The sequence below is a fragment of the Pseudorasbora parva genome, chromosome 15 (genome assembly GCF_024679245.1).
Source record: "Pseudorasbora parva isolate DD20220531a chromosome 15, ASM2467924v1, whole genome shotgun sequence".
Classification (NCBI taxonomy): Eukaryota; Metazoa; Chordata; class Actinopteri; order Cypriniformes; family Gobionidae; genus Pseudorasbora; species Pseudorasbora parva.
In genome coordinates, this window is record NC_090186.1 from 10,414,085 (window position 1) to 10,434,416 (window position 20,332).

Sequence of the window (20,332 nt, forward strand, 5' to 3'; positions counted from 1 at the left end):
CACATTTTGTCATGATATCAGGTCTATTTCCAAATACGTATTATCTGACTGCATTAATGCATTAAGTTAGCTATTAGGCTATTGGGCTAATTAATGTCTATATCATAGACAGTAAAAGAAATGGACACAGCGACCCCATTGACGTCTACGGCGAAATAATGAAGTCAACCTAGGGGCACTCACTTCCTGATGGCTGAGCGAACTGCGCAGGCTCAGACTGAGCTTGACGACGTAGATGTGACGTGAGCCTCCTGTCTGACAGCTGTGAGTCTTCTAGTAGATGTGGAAAGCGAAAGCTGAATCACGTTGTTTAAATATTTTCTCCCGTTGCTTTTGGCTCACTATGGGCTTCTACCCATTCTTCCCCCTTGACTTTATCAGACTAGTCTCCAGGACATGTCTCCACGTCCCCCCGACTGTCTCATAGACAGTAAAAGATTGCCTGCGAGCGTCTCCTCAGGTCTATACGGTAATTTCTCAACTGTGCGACAGGGTCGCGTTGGTTATGACGCAATCGTTAGCCTATTTTTACAAAAACAGCTTCTGCGGGGCGATAGTGTAAGATACAAGGTAATGGAGCCTTTTATACATTGTCGTGTTTCTTTAGAAATATACAATGGACAAATGGAGTCTTTAAACGCCTCTGATGTAAAGTTATTCACTGTCAAAGTGACTCAAAAATGAATGGGAGTCAATGGGATGCTAACAGCAGGTGATGGCTTGGTTAGCAATGGCAGCCCCTAGGGGTGGAACGCTTTCCGAGCGCTAGATTACCCCCTTGGTCTATATTGATGACAATTTATTATGTTTGTGTGACCTCTGGTGGAGAATGTTGGTAATGGAACTTACAATAGGCTACATATTCGTTTTTATCATAGACTGTATGTTTCAGTAACATTAAATTTAAAAATAGATAGAATAAGATATTTTCACCTGATGTTATAGACCCTCGCGAACAGAAACTGAGATAATGTAAATATATTAGCCTAACATCTAGCACTTGTTCACATTTGAGAAAACATACTTTAATATACTGTAATTTATTTGAATTTTTAATTACCATAAGCAACCTAAACATTAATTACACATAAACAAACTTAAAATAAAAAAAAAGTTAATAGAGCTGTTAGTGCTTTTAGCTAACGAATTATCCGTAAATAACATATCGTATGCAAATGAGATGGTTAGAGAGAAATAGGCGGGACTTCCTGTGAATGATTGACCGTGTGTTTATTTTATTGCAGAGCCAATCCTCCAAGCACAGAGGTAAGCTGAACGGTCACTTGTATGAGCACGGGTTAGATGCGTTTAATTGTAAATGTCCTGGTTTTAACTGTGACGATGCATGACATCGGAGACATTTTCGTAATTTAACGTAATGACATAAAGAGTTGTCATAGAGCATGTACTGCGCTAACTTGAGCTACGTCTTCCCGTTCGTTAAGAGCAGCTGCCGTTGAATGGAGAAGCACACTGGTCAGTTGAGGTGTATGTGGAAAGATATTATTTTAGACCCAATAAGGATTGTTGTAGATTTATTTAAAAAGAAGGACAAGAGTGAAGCGAGTGAGTAGAATTGCAGGCGACAGAAACGCGCTGCATTGTGCATGATGTCATCATGCTCCTTTTTTAGTGACGCACTATACAATTGAATTATTTCGGTTAGCTATATTTGAGACCAGCTTCGACCTGGTAGAGCGTTTATATACCGAAATGTATCCAGTTAGTTGTTACATTATGTATAAGAGAAATGCACCTGTTAACTGAGAGCATGCGCGCTGAAGGTATGCTGCACATCCATGACCGAATATGACATACATGTAGTGCCATATCAATGCGCCATCGATTGCATTGTTTTGAACGCAGAATCATCTAAAGGGAGTTTTAAACTTAAACAATATGTCAGCTGCTGAGTGGTTTTACACAAACCCACACACAGAGAGATTTATATACATGTATGTGTGTGTGTTTTCTCTGAGTAGCCATCATTTACAATTTCCATAATCTTTCACAACGATCCATTCCCCTTTTAAAATTAAAAGTTCAAACATTCAAAATTAAAGTTCTTGTTTATATAATATTTGAGTACTGAGTATAAATGTATTTATAAATACGTATATAATTTATTTACATATAAATATTTTTTTCTTATATAAAAATGTAAATATATTCGTACATGATGTGTGTATTTATATGTTCATAATAATTATACAGCACACATGTATATTATGTAAACTTTGTGATGTGATTAATAGTTTTCACTGCACTAATTTATATATATTTGACACATTATTTTGGTTGCAATAATCAGATATATTAAGTCAATATTTAGGTTTCTAGAAATTCAAATATATATCCACCCTAACTTAACATTAATTCATATATGCGCATGTTCAAACAAAGATAGTTCTGGGTGATGTTAGTGACAGTTCTGAAGAAGAAAAAAAACATTTTCGAATGATTTTAAACAAATATTTTTTTACAAACATTAAAAGAAACATCACGGCCAACATGTTGTAGTTTTTTGATCTATCTATTTATCTAGTTCTTTTATGTTATTGCTTAGGAAGGACATAAATGCTATTATTTAAATTTATTATGTTTTTTTTGCATTGTTATTGTGCCTACAAGGATGAATATTGACCTTAATCAGAATAATAAATGTGACCATATAAATGCTGCTAATGGTCGATTTTATTTCCTTCCCCATTCATGTCTATACAATGCATTTGTTTTTATAGGTCTCAATTTGCATCATGCCATACCAGAGATGCTTCCTGAGTTGCTTATTACTACTGCTACAGACATCAAGCTCACAGCAGGAAGAGCAAAGCCAGCTGCTATTGGTGTCTTTTGATGGCTTCCGCTGGGACTATGTGAATCGAGTACCCACGCCCAATTTCCGTGCCCTGATGGATGAGGGTGTGCAGGTGGAGAAAGTGGAGAACACCTACATCACCAAGACCTACCCGAACCACTACACCCTAGTTACAGGATTACACGCCGAAACCCACGGCATCATTGCTAACGAAATGTATGACCCCATTCACAACCAGTCATTTTCCATGGAGGGACCTTCAGTGTATGATGCATGGTGGTGGGAGGAGGCTGTGCCATTGTGGGTGACCAATCAAAAGGCTGGCTGGAAGAGCGGAGCTGCCATGTGGCCTGGATCAGATGTAGCAATTGGCGGAACGTACCCAACACATTACTTGAATTATAATGCGTCAGTGTCCTTTGAGACCAGAGTCAAGAAACTCATTGATTGGTTCTCGGGACCGGAGGCCATCAATTTTGGTGTCTTATATTGGGAGGAGCCAGATGAGAGTGGACATAACTTGGGGCCGGAGAGCCCACAAATGGATAAAGTCATAGCAGACATCGATGAGAAGTTGGGATTCCTCAGGGAAAAGCTCAAAGCCGCCGGCCTTTATGAGAAAGTCAATCTCATTGTTACAAGTGACCATGGAATGACTCAGTTATCACATGATAAGATTATTGAGCTGGACACCTACGTCAGCCGTGATCTTTACACATGGGTGGACAAGAGTCCTGTTGTTGGTATTTTGCCGAAAAAAGGTAAGAATTAATAAAAAGCATTTGTTATTGTTTATTACACTATTAATACATGCAGGTGTTTCTACCACTTTAGATGATTTTGATTTAAAGTAATAGATTTCATCTTTTTCTTTCTTTTAAATGAAGAGTTTGGAAACTCTTTACCGTGCCTTCCTCATGTATATTTTTACTTTAAAAAAAATCTTATGTATAGATTTTATTGTTTTAATCACTTCACAAACTCTATGAATCCACTATAAAAATATGAATTTTTAAAAACTATGATAATCTAAACCAGGATTTGGAAAGGGAACTGCAGCAAGTTGTGAATCGATAAAAGATAATATTTAATTAAATAATAAGCATGTAAATTAATAAATAGATCATTAAAAAATATCAAAATAAAACACTAAAAAGATTATAATACATTATCAAATAATTTTATTTGTCTAGCTACATGTTTTGTGAGCCAACCTCAGACAACCATAAACATGCAAATGTGCTTCAAATAATTTCACTATTTATTGTTTGAAATTCAACTTTTTCACTGTTCAATTTTGACCACATCCTGGTCAAACGCAAGGCAAATATAATTTGTGAGAAATTGTTTTGTATGTCATTTCCAATAATGTGGAACTTCAGGCTAGGTAAAAAGTGTAATATTATTGTGTTTGAGATGCATCAAAACCTACCTATGAAATTAATCATGGCAATCCAAAAATGTTGATTTCCATCACTGTCATACACTATTATCATAGAATACTGTTAAATACAACACATTATTGGAGATGTGGTGGAAATGACTTTCAGAAAGAAGAAAATTATCTCATGATTTATACACTATAAGATATTATTAGTGGACAAATCAATGACTGTGAAAATAGTTTTAAAGGTCCCGTTCTTCGCGATTCCATCTTTCAAACTTTAGTTAGTGTGTAATGTTGCTGTTAGAGCATAAATAATACCTGTAAAATTATAAAGCTCAAAGTTCAATGCCAAGCGAGATATTTTATTTAACAGAAGTTCCCTTTCAAAGCCTTCAGCGAACGGCCGGTTTGGACTACAGCAGGAAGTGCAGGGATGTAATGACGTCACTAGAACCGTTTGTTGACTAGCCCTCCGCCCACAAGAACACGCAAAATAGGGTGTGTGGTCTTGTTGCTCTCCCACGTGGAGAAGAGCGCACATTAAGCTCTTGCATCTCCCCGTTATGGTAAGAGGCGGGACCTTTCCGGGCAAAGTGCGCTAAGCTGCTGTCCAATCACAACACGGGAAGCACTGGCCCAATCAGAACTCGTTACGTGTTTCTGAAGGAGGGAAACTTCACGAAACATTAACTTATTCTTGCACACTGTTATATTGCACACTGTAAACTCAATCAAAGCTTCGAAAACACGCGAAGAACGTGACCTTTAAGAAATTTTGGTCCAGCTTTACTAGCAGCTTTCACCAACACAAACCCTCTTTTGCCGTCAAAAAGACCACTCTCAAGATTTACTAAAGATGCACAGTAAAAAAAAAAGCAATTACCACTAAAAAGTGGTGGACAGGGTCATTTTTGCAGCTGAACTTATTGCGTATAAAAGCACGTCTTAAAGGTGTCATGAACTGGCTTTTATTTTTTTACACTGTTGTCTGAGGTCTACTTATGATGTTCACATTGTTTTTACATTCAAAAACTAATAATAACTAATAAGTAATAGGCAATTTTTTACACTGGTTTTGAGGCTCTCTCCAAAACGCGAGGTTTTGATGGGCGTGTGCCGCACTGGAGACTTAAGGGTCCTGCACACTGTGCGATTTTTCAAAATCCTTTGCGAATGTCCCTTGTCAGACTGTCCGAAAATGATCGCCATGTCACACTGTAAGATCTCAGTTGTCATTAATGTCAGACTGCACGATAGTTTAGGCGCGCTAAAAATGGACGCGCGCAAGAAATCTCACCCGGAGCTTTATATCATCAATGAATGACGCGTTCAGTGACAGTGAGCTGCATTACACGCGGGACTGAAATGCTGGCTACAAATAAATTTCTAGCTCTCGTTTTGGTCATAGTTTGCCTTGAAAAACCGAGATATTTGACTGTTGTCGTAGGAGAAGTCACACTGCAGGATTCTGTGCCAAATCTTCTGACACTGCCAGAATTTCGTCTGAGGTAAAATTTTATCGCAGCGCTCATTAATCGGCGGCCGGTGAACATGTCAAACTAACGACCAAAGACGTCAGATTTTAGCCTAGGATCTGAGGAATCTTTTAGGATTTGCTAAATTTGTCTCAGACGGCCAAATCGTTGCCAAAATCGCACAGTGTGCACCCGGCTTTAGAAGTAAACGCCCATGGCTAGGATTGGAGAAGATTTGCATATTTAATGAGCTTCAACTGTCTTGAGTTCACATGAGGGAGGGATTGTTTTGAAAGCAGCTGGAATAATTCTCTGACGGGGCTCTCAAAACGTATTTATCAAACAAACAATGATTTATTTCTCATCCACCCGCGATTGATTGCTTGGCCCGCCCGATCAGTGGATATAAGCGCGAACCTGCCGAACCATATACACACGCGTGCACCAACAAATTAGGGATTCTCCAGCCTGTGACAGCGTGCTGGTATGCTCTGTTAGAAGCGTCACATACACATAATCAATATGATCTGTAACAATGCAATACTATCACATATAACAATATGTTTTACTCGCATAAGTGTGTTGCTTTATTCCTGCCGTATCCAATATAGAAGCACAGCATCGTGTTTTAATCTTAATATGTCTGCAAATCCAGTGTCGACATGTGTCTTATTTACAAACGATTGTCTTGCGATCTCCGGCGTGTTTATTGCTCGTTTAGCTGCAGGAGTCGGTGGGCGGGGCTTCAGAAGCAGACATACATATTTATCTGTAGAGGCGCTTCTAATACGTTATCAATTTGAGAGCTCTCGTTTTCTGGGCCTGGTGTCTATAAAAGCTTTTCATTTACTAATAAGGAAGTTTTCAGCTCCAAAATTTGCAAAATTCTCTGTATCAAGTAATCACTGAGGCAACAACTGCCTTTTTGGGGAACTTCAGGAGGAGACTGGAGCTTTAACTAATTTCTACATTTCCATAACTGTTAATTGTACAAAAAGTTAAGAGGCGTGCAAATGATTAGGCGGGAGTGTGGGCGGGACCTTGGAATTGCGCTCTCACGCTAATTTGCCCTGTTTAGTAAATCGAAACCATTATTTCGCCAAAAGTGCCTGTAGCTTAAGAAACACATCAATGAAAAATGTTGTTATAATTGGGGACACATTTACACAGGATGCATTTTCGCTGTGAAAAACAAGTTTGTTTTAACTTTAGCACCACATTTTTAGAATGGCGTGTCATGCAAAAGACTCATTGAAAACAACAGTAGTACAGAGTAAGGGAAATCTCGTTCTGTGTGAATGGCCCTTAAAGTATTTATGTTTACTTCTCTTAACCCAGGAAAACTTGAAGAGGTCTACAGTTCATTGAAGAACGTCAACCCTAACATGGCTGTATATAAAAAAGAGGAGATCCCAGATCAATACCACTACAGACACAATGTCAGGATCATGCCTCTGATCATAGAGGTCAAAGAGGGATGGACGGTCATGCAGAACAGAAATGAATCTTTCATGTGTGCGTATGGTTATTTACATGCATAACACATTAATGTCATCGCTGAGATAACATGGCAGTTATTTAATGATCATGTGCTTGATTTGCAGTGGGAAACCATGGCTACAACAACAGCCTTCGCAGCATGCAACCCGTGTTTGTTGCCCGAGGACCCGCTTTCCGCCGCGACTTCACCAAGACCTCCATGCGCTCCGTCGACCTCTATCCTCTCATGTGCAGTATTCTTGGTCTCAAGCCGTTGCCCAACAATGGCTCTTTGTCAAGCGTGCAGGATCTCCTAGTGGAGACGTCAACCCCAAAACCCGTGGTCCCACCCGTGCCCAGAGATTCTTCCTACGCCTGGGCTGTGGGATCCGTTTTCGGCACCGCACTCGTGATCGGGTTTCTCTTTATCTTTGTGCAGCAGGTGACACAAAGGCAGCTACCGCCATTACATCTGTCCAATAGTGAGATCACACAGCCCTTACTCTAGGCTCAAACACGTCACTTTTCTCATGTGAGGTTCTCAAAGTATGCAGCACTGAATTTTTCATCCAGTGCCAAAAATCTCATTTCAGTCTAAAATGATCCTGATAACACTTTTTAAGCAGTCAGCATGGTCGCTTGAATTGAAAAGCGATCATTATCCACAGTTACCATGCCAAAGCCGAATATATACCAAAAGCAATATGGGGAACGATGCTACAGTGTAAAAAAAGGTTGTGCAATCATAAAAGTCATAGCTGACTAAGCCAATAGTGCCCTCTTCTGGCGAAGCTGTCAGTGATACCTTTATTCTTGTCATCTAAAATCTAGCATTTGAAGAAAAATGGTTAGCATCCCCATGCTTTTCCTTTCAATTTGAATCTGATATTTCTTTAATAGGAGAGATTTGCCCCATTCTCGTGAATTTGCATTAAATGTTCAGTGTGGGTACAAATCGATAGCATCTGTGGCATAATTTTGATTATCACAAAAATGAATTTCATCCTGTTAATAGAAAAGCAACCTGGGACACAGGGAGGCATTTGTTGTGCACTTTGATCTTTAAAACTGACAAACAAAATCATTATAAAACAAGCTTCACATTTTTGCTTTTAAATCCTCCAAATATTTTGCCTCATTTACTTTTATTTTAAGTGCCTCATCGTAACCATGATTTTTGCTTTCATTAAGAAAACGAGTTGCAATTGTTCCTCTTAATTAACATTACGCCACAAATGCTGTCAATTGAGTTAGATTTACTTGTATTGAAAATGGAATGTTCCTTTAACTGAATGTTATGGATATTTATGATTCAGAAAAAGAAAAAAAATGAAGACACATTAGTAGCAGTTGCTTTTTGAATTTGTTGTTTATTCTCATACCCATTGTAGTTTTGTTTTGTTTTTTTAAATGCAGTTGTTTCATTCGGATGAATAATGTTAATAAGTGTTAATGAAAAGAAGCCGGTAGTTGTCAAACTACCTCCGTGTTGCACTAAAATTAAAGTAAGCTAATCAGGATAGAGTGAAAGTAATAGATTAGTGGGATGTTTTAGCTTATCTGCGTTTTGCACAATGTAATACCATCCAAAATTTATATAAAAATGGGTAGGGGTGTGGGTGCCAAAATCCTTTAAACATCTAGTAATGGTATAGTTCTTGCGTTCATGTATTTTGTACTTTTTAAAAATAGCATTTAACAGAAAGCCCTGTGCAGGGCGAAACACTGTGATCTGTCTTCTACCGGTGCAGACTAAAGGGAAAGAAATATTTATGCTCTTTGAAATGTATGTTGCTGAAATAGTTGTAGTTAGCTGCTTGCAGAATGTTAGTAGTTTTTTTGTTTTAATTATTAAGGAGGAAATTATGACTCCATATGGATGTGTGCAGAGACTATTGTATTTTGTGTTAAGTATTTCTATGATTTACTGGATTTGTCTTTTATGGCCTAATGTCTGATTTTGACCTGTCAAAAGTTCCATAACAAAACAAAAAAGACTTTAAATGTGCTACATTAAAGGTAAATGCCACATTTGGAAACTTGTGAGTTTATTAGCACAACCTATTTCCCCCAAATGATGTGAAGGAGCCATTACTTTGCAGCGATATTTAAATGTTATTCAGGGACTTTTTTCCCCCCACATATTTGATCAAATACATTACACCCTAATAACTAGATGGTTTAAAATGTATTCCTGTGAACAAAGCTGAATTTTCACCTAATTACTCCTTGTCAGAAATATTTCTAAAGTATTTATATAAAGTAAAACAATTAATTTTTAAAAAACATTTATTTGAAACCTTTTTTGGGTTTCCAGTTTTGCTGCATAAGTGTTTCTCAACAACAAAAATACTCTGAGCTTTTGATTGGTAGGCTATATTTTATATATGTCAAATATGAACATTAGTAGCAACAAAGACAACTAGTACACAGTGGAATTCACAAGCAAATCTTTAATAGTTGCAAAAATACAAGGGGAACTCATGTGCATTTTATGCTCTAGAATCTAAGAAACTCATGCATACAAACAACAGCAACAATTCATCAATAGAGCTGGTGAGAAGACTAAAATAAGTGGCTTTCAGCAGAGCGCTAACCCAGGCCTTGAGCTGAAGAAAAGGCCAAAGGAGGTGAAAAGTCATGCTTCTGACAAAAACAAGCCGAGCAATATGGAAGAGGCAACTGAAGCTTTTTGGTTTTATCTTTAAATGGCATCAATATCAATGTCCTCCTCCTCATGCTCTGCCTTCTCAGGTTTTGTGGTCTCCATTTTTAGCTCACGGGCAGAGGAGGAATACACCACCTAGGGAAAATGGATATTTGAGCAAATGAGCCATCCAGCAATGTTAAATCAAGTAACTAACAAGTACTACATTTCATATAACAATCTTTCTAAAAAAAAAAAACCTTTCATAACCAGGATTTATTAGTTTATGTAATGTAGCTTTTTTTTACCTCAACATTGTCCTCGTCGTCATCTTCCTCTTCCTCACTGCCCTCACTCTCCTCCTCTGCCTCTTTGAGCCATTTAATAAAGGGCTCTGCCTTGGCATGAATCTCTTTAGCCAACTCTTTAGAGACGTACTTCTTAGACACCTATGGCAAAAACAAAAATCACAAACAGGCTTATACTCATGAACAAAGGACTAGTTAAGTCAAGTACGGTTGCAGCTATCAGCATGCAAGGCACAGATGTTACCACATAACCCCCTTAGACACAAGCTAAACTGACAGATCCTTCAAGGGTTGCCTGGCAACCGACCGCATCATAATGTCCATGGCTACATTTACTTGTGGTTTCAGTAACTTTCAGTACATTTACCTAAGCTACTAAGATCAGATGTTTGGCATCTGTTCATGACAGATTCTAGGAAGTCAAGTGTTGGGTTTGGCAGGTTACCTTTTCAGCCCATGCAAGTATGACATCTTCCTCCAGCATGTCTGCGTCATACAGGTCTTTGAGTATAATGGGGACTCTGGGTAAGAGCTGAGTCTGATGTAGCTTCACCAGGCACTCAAAGCCACCCAGCAGATACTTCTGAGCTTTCTTATTGTTGTGGCAGAACTGTGGGCAGAAATGTAAACATCTTACATTTACTACAGTGCATAAAGCTAGAATGACTTATTTGCAAACGCAGCAATAGTGCATTTTAACACAAATATAGAAAGACTGTTGTTGTGGTTGTAGTGCAACTAATAGCATGCAAGTTATCAATAGTTACAGTTTAAAATCATTCTAAATCAGGGTGATTTAAAATATACATAAAATAAGCTAAAACCAATAAAAATCCAGATAAGTCACTTATCCAGATAATTCTTTGAATTACAACCAGGGTTTCCCATCTTGGACAACATGGATATATTAGGTAGGCAATTTTAATTTAGAATTTATGCTCAGAATAAACCATTCATGAAGGCATTTCAGAAGATCTCACAGCTGGATTCAACAAAGTCTGCAAGGTTTGTGAAACAATAATTATACGCTTGTTAAGTCAAACGTAAGGAACGCCGTTTCTGGGTCCAAGCCTCAAATAGTTTCACTTGAGAATGCCATTGATGCCTGTTTATGAGCGCTATTTTTTTATATTAAACATCAAACATTTAAAAAAGTTAAACAAGTCTACACAACATTCTCTATGGTCACAGCGTTACAGACATTATAGGCCCCATTCTTCGCAATTCCATCTTTCAAACTTTAGTTAGTGTGTAATGTTGCTGTTAGAGCATAAATAATACCTGTAAAATTATAAAGCTCAAAGTTCAATGCCAAGCGAGATATTTTATTTAACAGAAGTTCCCTTTCAAAGCCTACAGCGAACGGCCAGTTTGGACTACACCCCTGCACTTCCTTCTGTAATGACGTCACTAGAACCGTTTGTTGACTAACCCTCCGCCCACAAGAACACGCAAAATAGGGGGCGTGGTCTTGTTGCTCTCCCACGTGGAGAAGAGCGCGCATTCAGTGCTTGCATCTCCCCGTTATGGTAAGAGGCAGGACCTTTCCGGGGAAAGTGCGCTAAGCTGCTGTCCAATCACAACACGGGAAGCGCTGGCCCAATCAGAATTTGTTATGCATTTCTAAAGGAGGGACTTCATAGAACAAGGAAATCATCAGGCCGTTTTTAGGACAGAGAAAACAGCGGTGTAAAGATAAGTAAATTGTGTGAAAAATACTTTTTTTTTTACACGCGAAACATGAACTCATGTTATATTGCACACTGTAAACACAATCAAGGCTTCAAAAACACACGAAAAACGGGACCTTTAATATTTTAACGAATTATAAAAGACGAATCACTGTCTGGCCATCTGGAGTCTGGATACTTTTGGTATGGAGAAAAAGTATAACATTTTTTTGTAGTATTACACCACATTGTGTGTGTATATTAGCAACCGGATTACATATTCAAAGATGTATGTAAATTATATAAATGCATATTTTCTGAATGCTAAAGTAAATATTACAGTCTTTGCCTTTGTTACCAAATAAAGGCAAACGCTATAATCGTATACCGTTTATTTTATTAGTTTAACATTTCTATAAAAACGAATTACAACTGTTAAAACAGTGACTGTATGCCAAGACGAAGAATGGGAGCGGTATGTGCCAGTCTAAGCACTGTCAAAATAAAAGTCCCACTTCCGAAACGTTGGTTTGTTCGTTTTCTAGCAACATCAAAAGTTCCAGTCCAACAAAATGTTTAACTGTCAAAGGAACTTGACACTAAAAAGACATAAAGGAGAAAGTTCTCCGACACATTGGTTAAACAGAACTTGCCGGCGATATCAAACTAGGCCGGTAAAATCAGTCGGACACTAATTATTGAACTGAGTTAGAAAAGAAACCTGGAAAAACATGTAAATTGATTGTTTAAATGTTAAAAACACTAATAGATGTCAGGACATACCCTGAGGAAGTGACGCTTGTACTTTTTGATCTGTTCGCGGATGTTTTCATCAAAGAGCAGCTCGCTCAGGATCAAGGGACCCATGGCCTTCACGTCAAGCCTTTCAGCTTCAGCCAAGACCTCTTTATCTGCAGTGTCAATCGCTCCACTGTCCCTCTTTTCCTGAGAAGCAGAAACAAAAAGGTTGGAGCTGAATAAGAAATGTCTATATATAAAGAGCATCTTTCTTTCTTTCAAAATGTCCATTAAGATGTAAAGACAAACACCTTTACGAAGTTGTAAAATATGTTGACCCTCTCCTCCAAGGGTTTTTCCAAGTCTTCAGTGAGCGTGAGACCTTTGGCGTGCTCGCTGATCTCCTCCATCCTGCGCCGCTGGGCCTCCTCTGTGGTCTCCTCAGCCCAGTCTTCATCATCATCATCCCCATCCTGCCACGATGATTTTTTTTTTTTTTTAAATCAAAAAAAAAAAAAAATCACATTTAACTCCTCTGGTTAGGCTGACAGAGGTTCATCAAGAGATGATCTTAAAGCAGCACTTACCACAGCTTCAGGGGCATCTATGTCATTATGGTTCCCAGCTTCTCCACCACTTGAGCCATTCTCTTTGTCTTTCTTACGGTTCTTCTTTTCCTTCTCTTTTTTCACAGATCCACTTTCATTCTCTGAAAGGTTTATGAACATCCAATCAATACAAAATAGACACTGTTTTACAATACTGCTTACAAGCATATACAGAGAACAAAATACTTCAGAAACTGAAAGGCCTTTCTTCGGTTTCATGTGAAAACAAAAGTATTATGAAAGAAAGAAAATGACAGTAAGGACAGTTTAAGATTCAAAATCTCAATTCACCATCTCTTTATAGTCTATATTTACCAGGTGGATTCTTGAGAATGAAGGTGCAGAGTTTGTGTCTCGTGTCCAACATGCCTCGGTACCCACAAGCCTTGCAGGAGTTTCCAATGGTCTGCTTCTTGGGATTAATGTGCTACAAATGACAAGAACATTAAAGCAACATTAAGGACCCTGATAAACAATCTGTGCAACAATCAATCCAGCTAGAAATCTGAGGCAAATTCATCACTGCTTAACATCAAGCTTCCTGTACAGGAAACCTGCACAAAAAAAAAAGAAAGTTTGTTGCCATAATGTATGCTTCTCCCCGTATACAGGTATAGGCCTGAGTGCTGTCTTAAGACAAGGTAAGTTCATAAGACAGCACTCAGGCCTCATATATATATATATATATATATATATATATATATATATATATATATATATATATATATATATATATATATATATATATATATATATATATATATATATATATATATATATATAAATAAAGACAGACTATAAAGACAGACTGCTGCATGAAACAGAAAACAGGCCAGTTGAGACTATGCAAAAACTCAAGTCAAACAGTGCTGCACTGCAGAGAAAAAAAAAGCACATTGCTCACTTGAAATAGTTTTTGTTCTGAATTCTAATTCTGTCCCTCCATTGAAAGTACTTGCTACTAAAACTTTGACACTTCAAAAAAGCTCAACGACAGATTTAATTTAGGATTTAATTTATAAATATACAATTATCAACGCACATACACATTGAATATGGCAAACAGAAGCTCAACTATACTTGATATGCAAAAAAACCCCTTACTGGTTCTGCTGCATCAAACAAGTTTAAACTTTATTTACCATATTTGATGTGCACCACATAGGGCCGAGCAGTATATGGACACATTTTCAAAAATGCTTTAAAGATACAGTTTATTATCTGCTATCCATTAGTTTGATGATGCGAGTGAAACTAGTAAAAAATGAGGACACAGTAGCTGCTGTTGGGGAACTGCACAATCCAAATGTCCCAAAAATGAGCTATGCAATACACATGAAACTAGTGTTGCACGATATACCGGTACTAGAAAAGTATTGCGATACCCTGCTATTACAAACGGTACGATATGGTTATTTTTATTAGTACTGGTACTTTAAGAGGGCAGCGCTAATATGAGCTGCATTTCTTAATTTGCATGGATGTATGACAGCAGATCAGTCAGGACGTGTGCACAGAGCTCTGCTTCCACCGTTCACTAAACATTGGAAGTAGTAGGATTAAATATATACGCACAGCAACAGAAATATGATGAAAAAGAAAGCCTGGTGCAGGACATGCTCGCGCTACCGAACTCTAACCTGAAGCACACGCCTTTCAGACAACAAACATACAATCGCCATTCACTTCTTTCACGGATTATTATTTGGGTTTGAATGGTCAAAAATGCATGGTCTGGCGAGTATTCAGGTAAACACAGTCGGATATGTCTTTAGTGAACGTGTAGCCTACAACTGAGGTAATAAGATTTAAACCAGACCTAAGATTCTGTGTGATTAATGTTAATCAAACAATGAAAAATAGAAAACCACCACATTTTTGGCTAAATAACTAAAATATATTTATTAAGAATCAGTGTATAGTTAACTTATAGAGTGAAGACCAAGTAAGCAGTTTTATATTTGATTATTTAATTTTGTTCTTGACTTACTAGCCTACTGCTAAATAGACCTAATGTAGCTGAAAAATAAAGCACTGTTTGTCATATTGTTTGTAATTTGCATTTTTTACTTATTTTTAAAAACAGATACAATTAAAAATCTATATTATAATTATAAGATTACAATTAAAAAAATGACTAATATCATAAAATAAGATTTTGGTCATCCCAACCGGTTCAGAAGTGAAAGGTTAGTGAATGATAACATGATTGATAATGTGATCTCTGTAAGGATGTTCACACTGGGATGTAGTTATTATAGCAATAAGAGGAGGAGTTGCCAAAAACCAGGGCAGGAACATGCTGGCCAAGTGGATTTTTAGTTTAAAAAAGATAAAACAATGAATAATAAGTTCTGTTATAATATCTGTTTTGTTTGTTTTTTGGCTGTGGTATCGATTTAGTATCGGTATCGAGGTATTTTAGTCTGGTATCGTATCAAAGTCATAATTTTGGTATTGTGACAACACTACATGAAACATTAGGCACGTCAAACTAGGGATGCACGATATATTGTTTTAGCATTTATATTGCGATGTGCACATATGCAGGACCATCCATCTGGGCCAGCTGCTCCTGGTTCAGAACACATGCGATTTAGGTTACCTATCCTAAAGTGAAAGCTTATAATTTGCATACGGTTTCCTTCCTGAACATCTAAGGGCTCCACAAACGACTGATGTTTTTAAAACGGGACTAAAAACGTACCTGTTTAGACAGTCTTTCAATGTTAAAATTGCTGTGTTTACTTTTTTGTGTACGTGTGTTGATTTTTAACTTAATTCTTAATTGCTCTGCGTAATTTTATTTTTTTCCTCTCTTTGTAGCACTGAGACTCTTTAAAATGTAAAGTGCTTTATGAATAAAGTATTATTATTATTATTATATTAGGTCTGTGCATTTGTCTTAAAGGGACAGCAGCCTAATGTACCCACAGCTGTCTGTCACCAATGACTTTTGTATCTTTAACAAATATAAATTGTTTCAAATTATTTCATAAACAGTCATATTCGTTACATTTCATTTATACAGTGAAGTGGGTTATTTTACTCTTTTTATTCAATTTCTATACCTAAATACTGTTGGATTTACCTAAGTAATGCATTGCTTATTTTAATTATTTTAATGGTTATATGAACAACATGAGGACGAGTATCATTTTTGGGTAAACTAACTCTTTAAGATAAGCCCTCCTTGTCATTGGCTAGTTGGTTTTGGCAACTGAAAACAAGAGACTGAATAATGTAACAATGAGAGACTGAAGGTGACCTGTATAGGGCTAATGACACAGCTACATTTCTCTGTGTATACCTGCAAAACAATCCCTACATGCGTGACCACACAGAGACCTACATACTCAGCAACATGGAAACAAACATAAAGGGCATCCAGTTCAACTGGGCATCAAGGGCACATTTTTGTCTAGAATGCACCCGTTCATCAATAGTCTCACTGACCATGACCTCTCTAAGTATCTATTACCTATAAAAGTCTTATATGGAAAAATGGAGAATGTATTTACCAAATCAGTTTCAGGATTGTCGCACTCGGGACACAGCACAAACTTGCGAATGAATCCATCTAGCATGTCTTGCAGTTTGTTTGCCTCATGAGATCCATTGACGATGTAGCGGTCATTCTTGGAATCGAACTGGGTTTGAGCTCCCAACTCACACCCAAAGAATTTAGTGGGATCTAAACAGAGGTTACAGTATAATGCAGAATGAAAAATCTACTTTTATAAAAATACAGTAAAACAGCTTTTGAATTTCAATGCTCACATGTCGGAGGCCTATTCAGAGCTTTGGCAACATCAACCATGTTGACTATGACGGTTTTAATTCCATTCCCCTTGCCTTCCACCTGTGAGAAATAGAAACAAGGTTTAGGTTGTATATTTAACGTAAAATCATATAAAACACACCATTTAACACCCACCTTTGCGATGAGACGGGGCATTTTATAGCGGTAGAACTGGTCTGACACGCTGCGGTTGACATTGATGGACATTTTGGCTTCCCGTATGGTTTATCAGCAAGACGAGAAGATCTTGAATTGGCAATTATTAGTATCTTCTGTTTGGAGAGGAGGGGATGACATAAACAACTGCAAGAGTACTTTGTCTCTGACATGAAAAGGGTACGGCCACTGAGGCTCCAGGCTTCGAGCTCGTTGACTAAGTTCCCCCCAAGCAGGTTCCGTCAGCTGCACTATAGCACTGCGAAAAGGAACAATCCGAGAATGAGGATTATGAGCAAAAAACATTAGGCATCATCAAACAGTTTGGCACCATTACCACCCTGGTATCAAAAACAGCAGACATATGAATCGAGGTGTGCCCATTCTCTATAAGATTGACTTGTTATCTATTAGGACCACCTGTCATTGAGATACTGGGGTCCTGTGTAACACTTTAGAAACAGCTCAATGCTGCCATTTAGAATAGTAAACAGTGGCATGGTCAGGTCAAGAGCAGAGCCTGACATTCGGTGCAACATTTAGTAGCACGCTGATGGATGAAACCCCAAACAGGCCTCTGTTGAGCAACACCATGCTGCAGAGTGCGTCACACCATAGGAGGACGCCATTTTATTCGGTGCAATATGCAACATTAAGATTGATGCGCGAACAGAGCAGATTAAGCAAACCAACTATCGCGAGAATGCACGCGCACACGAGAGGGGAAAACACTAGAAATAAAATAAATAAAATAAAATAAAAATCAACGTACCTTTCCCATCCGTAGCTCCTGTCGTCCAGGTACTCACCGTTTTCGCAAAACAAAGACATAAACACACCGCTGGTCGCCCTGGGAAGAGGTGAACTACTGGTTTGAGTTGGTCAGTTTAGTTGGAAACGCTAGTTTGTGGTCGGCACGGCGGTGCCTGACTGGGTTACACCTTGCGGAGCAGAGTGATAAACCCTGGAGAGAAATCTCACGACACCCTCAATACAGGGGACCTAGAATAAAACCGCACTCATGAGCAAAACTATACAACTAGCAACATAATAACGCAGTTGTGTACGTTACTAACGTGACTGACGTATCAGAGCTAGCCAGCTAACATATGGCAGCTTAAGCCGAAACCTAACACGCAGTTAGCTCCTCAAGTCAGAGTCCGAATATATGTATACAATGAGCCAAAAGTAGAATACTTTCTTATTCAAAAGAACTCCTTAATGAATAGACCGAAATGTTTCCGTGAAGTTTTACTCACCTCTCGCACGCTTTCGCCCGTATGCTAAACCACAATGAGCACATAAAACCTCGTGACTCGTGACTTAACTCGGCTAAAAACTAACCCCGCCCCACCCCCTTAAACGGCTGTTTTGATTGGCTGCCGTCTCACTCGATTCTATTTGATTTGTCAAATTTAGCTATCAATCATATTGGGCTGTTACTTGCTGATTGGGAAAGATCTCGTTTGTGGTACATAACTAATTACTTTAGATTATGTTTTATACATAAAATGCAGCTTCGTGGTATTTACAGATATATTTAATGCGTAAACTCTCTGCTTTGTTCTTGTGTAATAATAGTGTAAAAACTGTTCAAATTGCTCGACAAGCCTTTTTATGGGCTTGTCCTTCAGACAATCTGTCATTCACTTGTCCAAGTAAAAAATGTGCTTGTCCAGAAAAAAAAAAGATTGCGTGTGTGTGTGTGTGTGTGTGTGTGTATGTGTATATTTGTGTGTGAAAATATAATTTCTTCTAAAGCAATATTCTTCTCAGCATTGTTCAATATGCTTTGACATATTTAAATTAGCATATTAGCGACATTTTTACCTTTTATGAAGGCCATCTTTTCCATAATCGTATTAAATATATACTATGCTTCAGCGTTCATTTTATATTTTTTACATGTGATCTATAAATTAAACTAGAATAAGACACGATAGGGTGTCACCAATCAAATTAAATAATTTACACTGAAAAAAAATCCACAGCATTAAATAATGTTATGAGAATGTTTTAAATATTTTTTATATACAAACAAATAAGAAATGTTGGAAAGAATGTTTAAACATGAAACTAAACCACAGGTAGTGTGGTAGACATTTTTCACAAGTCTATGGTGGTAGCAGGTGACTGTCTTAATGAGTGAGTCATTCATTCAAACGTTTATAAACAGGTCATTGAATCTTTGATTCAACCGATTCATTCAAAACACTGAATCATTCAGTAACACACTGTTGTAAGATGCATTATGGTTCTGTTGTGATCTTTGATTGGAAATATTTTCGCTGCTGAAATAGAACAAAAACAGTAAATATTGCATCTAAAATGTGATTATAATAATAATGCGTTCGATTTATATAGCGCTTTTCAAGGCACTCAAAGCGCTTTACATAGAAGGGGGGAAATCTCCTCAACCACCACCAATGTGCAGCATCCACCTGGATGATGCGACGGCAGCCATATTGCGCCAGAACGCTCACCACACACCAGCTGATTGGTGGAGAGGAGACCGAGTGATGAAGCCAATCAGGATATGGGGATTATTAGGAGCCCATGATGGACAGGGGCCAATGGGCAAATTTGGCCAGGATGCCGGGGTTACACCCCTACTCTTTTTCCGAAAGACATCCTGGGATTTTTAATGACCACAGAGAGTCTGGACCTCGGTTTAACATCTCATCTGAAAGACGGTGCTCTTTTGTCAGTATAGTGTCCCCATCACTACACTGGGGTGTTAGGACCCACACAGGCCACAGGGTGAGCGCCCCCTGCTGGCCTCACTAACACCTCTACCAGCAGCTACCTGGTTTTCCCAGTTGGTCTCCCATCCAGGTTCTGACCAGGCTCGGCCCTGCTTAGCTTCAGTGGGAAACCAGTCTTGGGCTACAGGGTGATATGGCTGATGGTGATTGACTTAATGTCAATTATAGGGGGGGGGGGGGGGGGCACTCAGTTTCAGTCAATCTCATGTCAATCTTGAGTACCTATAGAGTAGTATTGCATCCTTCATATCTCCGAAAAGTCTTTAGTTTTATTATATTTATAAAAGAAATATAGGCTTTACCGAGTCTTTCCGGAAAAAAACGAGCGCCTGGAGGCGTATCGTGTGGGCGGAGCTAAAGAATGACGAGCACGCACAAAGTGGTGACGTCCTCAAGCGTGGAGAAACCCATGGCTATCAATCTCAGCTAATACAGATATGATCCAGAATCAGATCGGGAGGCTGAAATAAATTGAACAG

The 20,332-nt window shown here is 38.2% G+C and overlaps 2 protein-coding genes across 3 annotated transcripts; one reads left to right on the forward strand and one right to left on the reverse strand.

The window, feature by feature from the left end:
* Nucleotides 1-1,199: 1,199 nt before the first annotated feature.
* Nucleotides 1,200-9,190, forward strand: enpp5 (ectonucleotide pyrophosphatase/phosphodiesterase 5). 2 transcript variants are annotated; one of them, XM_067417081.1, is made up of 4 exons: nt 1,200-1,266; nt 2,742-3,579; nt 7,019-7,195; nt 7,285-9,190. In XM_067417081.1, exons 2-4 carry the CDS (start codon nt 2,757-2,759, stop codon nt 7,665-7,667), a joined length of 1,383 nt encoding a protein of 460 aa, XP_067273182.1. In that variant the 5' UTR covers nt 1,200-1,266; nt 2,742-2,756; the 3' UTR covers nt 7,668-9,190. The 2 variants fall into 2 exon arrangements, with proteins under 2 accessions (XP_067273182.1, XP_067273183.1); XM_067417082.1 differs by lacking the exon at nt 1,200-1,266 and adding an exon at nt 1,277-1,476.
* A 407-nt stretch (nt 9,191-9,597) lies between these two features.
* eif5 (eukaryotic translation initiation factor 5) lies at nt 9,598-18,475 on the reverse strand. The gene is made up of 12 exons (XM_067417083.1): nt 18,348-18,475; nt 17,861-18,090; nt 17,068-17,347; nt 16,911-16,992; nt 16,652-16,824; nt 13,446-13,557; nt 13,110-13,231; nt 12,834-12,995; nt 12,568-12,729; nt 10,560-10,724; nt 10,115-10,255; nt 9,598-9,962 (listed from the first exon to the last, which is right to left on the reverse strand). The coding sequence occupies exons 3-12, from the start codon at nt 17,137-17,139 to the stop codon at nt 9,864-9,866; spliced, it is 1,290 nt and encodes a 429-aa protein (XP_067273184.1). The 5' UTR covers nt 17,140-17,347; nt 17,861-18,090; nt 18,348-18,475; the 3' UTR covers nt 9,598-9,863.
* Between the last annotated feature and the right edge of the window lie 1,857 nt (nt 18,476-20,332).

Bases quoted from the DNA above. Each gene is read 5' to 3' on its own strand.
- eif5 (XM_067417083.1), bottom strand. From the start codon at position 17,139: ATGTCCATCAATGTCAACCGCAGCGTGTCAGACCAGTTCTACCGCTAT. The intron at 10,725-12,567 runs GTATGTCCTGAC...TTCTGCCCACAG, and splicing joins ACAAGCGTCACTTCCTCAGG to TTCTGCCACAACAATAAGAA. The intron at 9,963-10,114 runs GTAAAAAAAAGC...CATTTTCCCTAG, and splicing joins ACGACGAGGACAATGTTGAG to GTGGTGTATTCCTCCTCTGC.
- enpp5 (XM_067417081.1), top strand. From the start codon at position 2,757: ATGCCATACCAGAGATGCTTCCTGAGTTGCTTATTACTACTGCTACAG. The intron at 3,580-7,018 runs GTAAGAATTAAT...CTCTTAACCCAG, and splicing joins TGGTATTTTGCCGAAAAAAG to GAAAACTTGAAGAGGTCTAC. The intron at 7,196-7,284 runs GTGCGTATGGTT...CTTGATTTGCAG, and splicing joins CAGAAATGAATCTTTCATGT to TGGGAAACCATGGCTACAAC.